Source organism: Lytechinus pictus, chromosome 1, assembly GCF_037042905.1.
Source record: "Lytechinus pictus isolate F3 Inbred chromosome 1, Lp3.0, whole genome shotgun sequence".
Taxonomy (NCBI): Eukaryota; Metazoa; Echinodermata; class Echinoidea; order Temnopleuroida; family Toxopneustidae; genus Lytechinus; species Lytechinus pictus.
The window spans coordinates 38,871,751-38,877,750 of NC_087245.1; the positions used below are offsets into that span (position 1 = coordinate 38,871,751).

General features: G+C 38.3%; 1 protein-coding gene across 12 annotated transcripts in view; it reads right to left on the minus strand.

Moving 5' to 3' along the window:
- Positions 1-4,530, minus strand: part of LOC129262450 (regulating synaptic membrane exocytosis protein 2-like) — a 37,743-nt gene extending 33,213 nt beyond the window's left edge. For all 12 annotated transcript variants that reach the window (XM_064102534.1, XM_064102547.1, XM_064102503.1 and 9 more), the window contains exon 1: positions 2,878-4,530. In XM_064102534.1, the coding sequence (XP_063958604.1) occupies positions 2,878-4,411 (1,534 nt within the window). In that variant the 5' untranslated portion in view covers positions 4,412-4,530. The remainder of the gene's footprint in view (positions 1-2,877) is intronic.
- Between the last annotated feature and the right edge of the window lie 1,470 nt (positions 4,531-6,000).

Here is a 6,000-nt window from a genome sequence, read left to right on the forward strand (position 1 = left end):
GAATTGCTTTTAAAATCCAGTACAAATTCATTTCTAATTTTTGTTCATGCCTTCTCATGTTCACCATCCAGTCTGTTAATCACCATTACGGTGTTGGCAAATTGACCGATTTCCATGTCCTGATAAAAAATTTGTTAATTGATAACCATAAATTAACACTGATGAAAGTAGTATGGTGTGTTGGCCGTGGTTTCAAAATTGTATTTGTACTTATGGCGCAAAAGGGTTTCCATATTTGACGATTCTACCATTTTAAGAATAACGTTTACTTTTTCTACTTTTTAAATGCCTGCATTTATTTGACTTTCAGTAACTTCAATATTGATATGTAATTCTTGCAAATTAATGAAAATTTCAAAACCATTTTATAAGGATTGACTTTCAAGCTTGATTATTAGTGTGCAACAGAACTAACAGCATTAAGTACCATATAAAACACATACTATTTAAAAAAGTTATTTCATCATGTGAAATATATCATTTCATTTCAGAAAAATTATACATTGTCACTACCTTATATAAAACACTGAATGAAAGCTGAATGGATTCAAATTCAAATGTCTCGGTATTTCTTTAATCTTTCCTGAAAATAACTTTCCATATCTCTCATAATAATTTGAAAATTCAATAATGATAAGAAAAACTTATGTGCATCTGATTTGTCATCACGTCATCACGACATCTGATCTACTCATCCATAACATTTAAGAATGTCAATGATCTTAATCAGGCCAACATAATTGGATGCAAATTTTGATACTCACTTCACATAGCTTACAAAAAGCTCTCTTAAATGACTCAAGGTCAAAGGTAAAAAGAACAACCTACAAGAGTCACCATATTATGACTAGATTTTCCCTTTTTTTTTCTTTCCTGATATTCATCATTAAATACTCTTTCAAATGCCCATATATCCTGAGGACGTTTTCGTCCCACCCTCCTGTCAACGCTCTCCCCATCTCGACACACGAGGGCCTCCTAACTAATCAGTCGGACGCTGCCTGCATTACCTCGCCCCGTGCTAATTTTAGACTCTCGCAATAAATTGGGTCTTGATGAAATGAAGAAGCATGGACAGAGTATGGAAAGAAGAGAGAGAAAGAGAGAGAGAGAGAGACAATCTCGTTGGTATATGCCCGGGCTTTGTATTTACCTCCCCATTCCGGTAAACATGCGAGGTCGGAGCAATTTTCTACATCTGAATAAATCTAATTTGAAGTGATGCCTAGTCTCTCAAATATTGTAAAAACATGTCACCGAGCTGCCCCCTTGATACGGCATGCTTACATGCACATAGTATACATACGACATCTGACATGATTTGTTTAGAAGGCCATTAATGCCTGGCAGTCGGTACTATCGATGTGCTAGGTACACTCTTTATGCAGCTTAAATCATACATTCTGGTACGATTTTTTATTTTCCCTCTCTCTCACAAAAACATTTTCTCTCCCTTTCTCCATGATTTCATGCTTTGGATGAATTATATCAATGTTTTTCTATTAATTTTTTTTTCATTTCCTATCTCTTCTAACACTAGTTATTTTGCTATTTTAATGCTGTCCTCTAGTCATATCTGTATACTATATTTTCAATTATCATTTTGTAATTTGTGGCATAAAAGACAAGTGTTTTCCATTCTAAATAGTCAGTAACAAATTATTATTTTTCTTTAGAAGTAAAATATTGTTTTATATTCATGAAGCAATTCAGTAAAAACCATGCAAGCCTTTAAATATTTCTATGTAACAATGAAATAAGTCATGAATATTATTATTTCAATGTAAAGGCAAACACAACACATAATGAATCAAAATTTGAAGATAAGATATCAATGCAATGATCAAGGACAATCAAGTTATTGTAGCATTTGAAATACAAGAAAAGAATACTACCACCTACTGACAAAAGGGAGCAACTCTACTTTCAAGTCAAAATCAACTTTTTCTTGATTCGGTATATTTCATGTATGCTCTTAATGATGGCCAAGCAATTGGAGACACATAGCCAGCAATTTCTGAAATATACATGTAGTCTAGATGTTTAAAAAGCAAGTGACTCTATGTATCTAAGCTTAAACAATGACACATTTTCCTCATTTACTCAGAAACTCATCCCACAGAGTTCTTTCCTTTTGTCAGTGGACGGAGGAATATCTCACACGCAAGCAATATTTTTATCATAAATCGGATGGGTGCTTCACGAAGAGTTACGCTTCACTTTAAATGAATTAGTAAGGATCAAAGGACGAGTTTCAAAGGGACTTAAAGGCAAATTAGACTTAAAATCATGTTTAAACACTAATCAGCACATATAGTATTCATTGTAATACAAATGATGACTGAGCACGTAGTAGCATGCATACTCCTGACTGCTACCTGGCAAATGCAGATATGTGTTCACTGCATGCAACTTAAACTATTCCTGCGTTGTGAAACTGCACCCCCAAGAAGTGGTTACCTGACCCTAATTGTGAGGGGGTGGGGGGGATCACAAAGCTTTTTATATAATCAATGCAAGCAAATCTAGAGAACAGTTCTCATGGTAAATGAGACATAGGCCTACCCTTACTATTGTCAAGTTTATAAGTTACTATTATCAATTAATTTTGTAGAAGCCAACCGTTGACAAAGTCTAGACTTTGCATGCATATGTTCAGTTTCTCAATGGATTAATTTTGACGCAAAATTAAAATTCTACAAGAAAATGTGGTAAAATGGAGTTCTGATATAGTCTTCGGTTAAAATGGTGCTATATTTAGGTAAAAAAAGCCTTAAGTGTTAGTGCACTTTTATTTCCAACATAACTCTTTGTGAAACACCGCCGCAGAAATTAAGAAACTAACTTGCTCAAACTCTTTGCCTGATATGTACTCACCTCTTTCGCTGATGCTACCGCTTTCTATTTCCCCCTCATCGCAGCTGGTATAGTCTGGCGTTGATCTTATTTCCTCCTCGGAACTGCTCAATGAGTAATCACGTCTCTTCCTCATCCCTTTCCCTTTGTGCGGTTTAGGAGGTGGCGGGCGCACACACTCGCTTTGGTCCGAACTTAAAGAGTCATTGCGTATCATGGAGTCCGTCTTGCGCGAATCTTTTGCACTCACTTTCCCCGCCGCCGAACTGGGGTCTAGATGTTGCTTTGGCGTCACGTCAGTCCGCACTCCGTATAAATCCCGCGTTCGCGCGTCAGGGATGTCTTCCCCCGCGTTTGTGTGTCTATGCCCATGGTTTCCTCGCTTCCCGGCAGAATTACCATAGTTCGAGGATCGATGCATTCCATATTGCACAGGTGGTGGCCCAAAGTCACTTGGGATACGCTCTTTCTCGCGAACATTCGATGGCACTGTATGAGTTATGTGGTCTCTCCTATCGCGATCACGAGGTCTCCTCTCTATATGAGGCTCGATCTCACTAGGACCCGAAGGAGGTTCCATTCCTTCTATTCTATTGATTGAATCTCGTTTACCTACAACACTAGAAGAGTCAGAGTAAACATCCTGCAGAAACTCCTGCTGAGGATCATCATACATCCGTCTTTGACGGTCCAGGGATCGTCCACTTGCGGTCCTGGACACAGGCTCCTTGTGATAATGTCTACCCCTCTCTTGATCATCCGAGTAGAATCGTTCTTCCGGAGGAAAGCCTCTCCCTGGCCCATCACCTTCATGGTATCTGGGAGGATACCGATCATTCTCAGGGTAACGTTCCCGACGATCTCTGTATTGATCTGGTTCGGGGTACTTGCGACCGTCCGGCTCGTGTTCGGGCCCTGGAAGCTTTCCCCTTCCTGCATAGTTGGCACGATCCCCAGCCTGTCTGGGTCCATATCTATCACCACTTACTGACCGATCACGGTCGCCCGGTCGGTCCCTGCGAGGGTACCTATCCCTATCCCGATGCCTATCCTGATCTCTATGATGCAAGTCCCCGCTAGAGCCGTGGAGAGGTTCACGCCTTGACCCTCTATTCCCTGGTATATCCCGATCATGTACATGTCTCAAGCTGTCTCTACCATGTGGTCTATGCACTGGTCTAGGGGTGCCCGGTACAGAGTCATCATCCTTTGAAAGCTGGCGTGTTAAAGGCGCATGTTGGCTACCCCCTCTTGACAGACCCTTGGACTGGCCTCCACCTAGAGGTGTCCCGTCTTTACCCGGTTGTCCACGTATGGAAGGCGCTTTGCTATCACTCAGTCTTTCTCTGTCCCTAAGGTTCAGGCTCGATGATGTCGATGATGCTGGTGATACTGTCTTGGTCGTCGTTGTCACCGTTGTCGTCGATGAAGGGCTCGTTGTTGTCGTCATTGTTCCGGCTCTTGCCGCAGTCGTCGAGGGTGTGTTTGGAGGTCCTCCTGCCCCAGGAGTGCTTGGTGCTGATGATAGGGCTGCAGACAGGGATTCTGTTGACATGGCCAATCGCTTGAGTTTGTCTCCTGGAGTAGAAGGGGGTGTCTTTGTCCCACCATGATACCATTGTCCTGTCTTTGTCAGGTATTCCTGCTTCTTCCGACAAAGCTTGCACACCCATAACACCTGGATGTAAAGATGAAAAAGAACAAGTTCAGATAAACATTCTGGTCATTGACTCACATTTAAGGAAAACCAAGAATGGCTAAAGTACACATTTTACATGGCTATTGCAACAATAATTGAAGATAATTACCATATCATACTTGGATAACAAATATAATACACTGGCTCCATCTACTTTGTCATTATGGTTCCAAGTCATTTTCATTTTGAAAAAAAAAATAATTTAGCTAATATAGTGCAAAATTAAGAAATATTTTCATTCAAAACCCAGAATAAACCAATACTTAAAAAAATAGAATTGGTGCATTTGGTTTTTAGTCATGAAAAAAAAAATCATTTAGTTGATCAATACACCAAGAATAAAATAAAAGACCTTGAAGAAAGAAAAAAATCTTATGGATAAGTATATGATTATAATAATAAGCTATTGAAAATGAACAAAAGCTGTGGCAAAAATAGTCAAAAGAAGAAGTATATCAACTGACAAAGAGAACAATCCCGGAGTTTAAAGGAGAGACTTTTTGATGTAAAATTAAAGCTGCAAGTGTAATGAAACAATGTCACTGTAATGCACTTTGGCTGTAACCTTGTTATATTTATACTAGGTCTTTATGCTTTAAAATGCGGGAAGTTTTCATCCCTAAAAATCTGTATCGGACAGTGCAGTCTGTGCTCCACGGCCAATCGAAATCAGGTCTGGCAACACGTCAGATGACACAAGGCTCTACAGAGGAGCATTACATGAAAAGTATTGTCAGTGCTATTTTTGCTCTCAGCTGATTAGATGCAAGGATTTTCAGAAGCTTATAATATTTATCTGTACAAATCACCAACAAACTCTTCATCAAACATACGTTCCCATTTACCAACATACAAATACCAAACAAAAATGTTTAAGTTTGAATGCAATAAGAAAGCCAAGACAAAACAATCCAGTTTGGAAGCCTGTACATCCATGTAGTGTCCATACCAAAATATTGATTTACATAACCAGCATAAAATAGAGAATATACCCCAGATACCGTACCATTAAGGGGAAGTTCTCCATGACAATTTTTCATTGTTAAAATGGCAACAAACATAATAAAAAGATATTGGTGAAAATTTTAGGAAAATCTATCAAACACTAAAAAAGTTTATATAATTTTAATTTTTGACTAACCCTAACCCTACCATATATCATGTAGTAAAAAAATCAATGAAATATCAGTTTCTCAAAAATTGAAAACAGTTTTAATTGTACCTTCAGTATATCAATGGACTAATCAATTGACGCTCGCTCCTGATAGAGACACATTTTCAGTCATCAAAAATCAATAGAAAAATCAGAATTTTATACATTTTGCATGGATTATCATCCTTGTCACAAATCAAAAAATTAAAATTTTAATAACTTTCTTAATATTTGATGGATTTTCCTCCAACCTTAACCAATATTTCTATTTTTTCTGGTGTTTTTACAACAA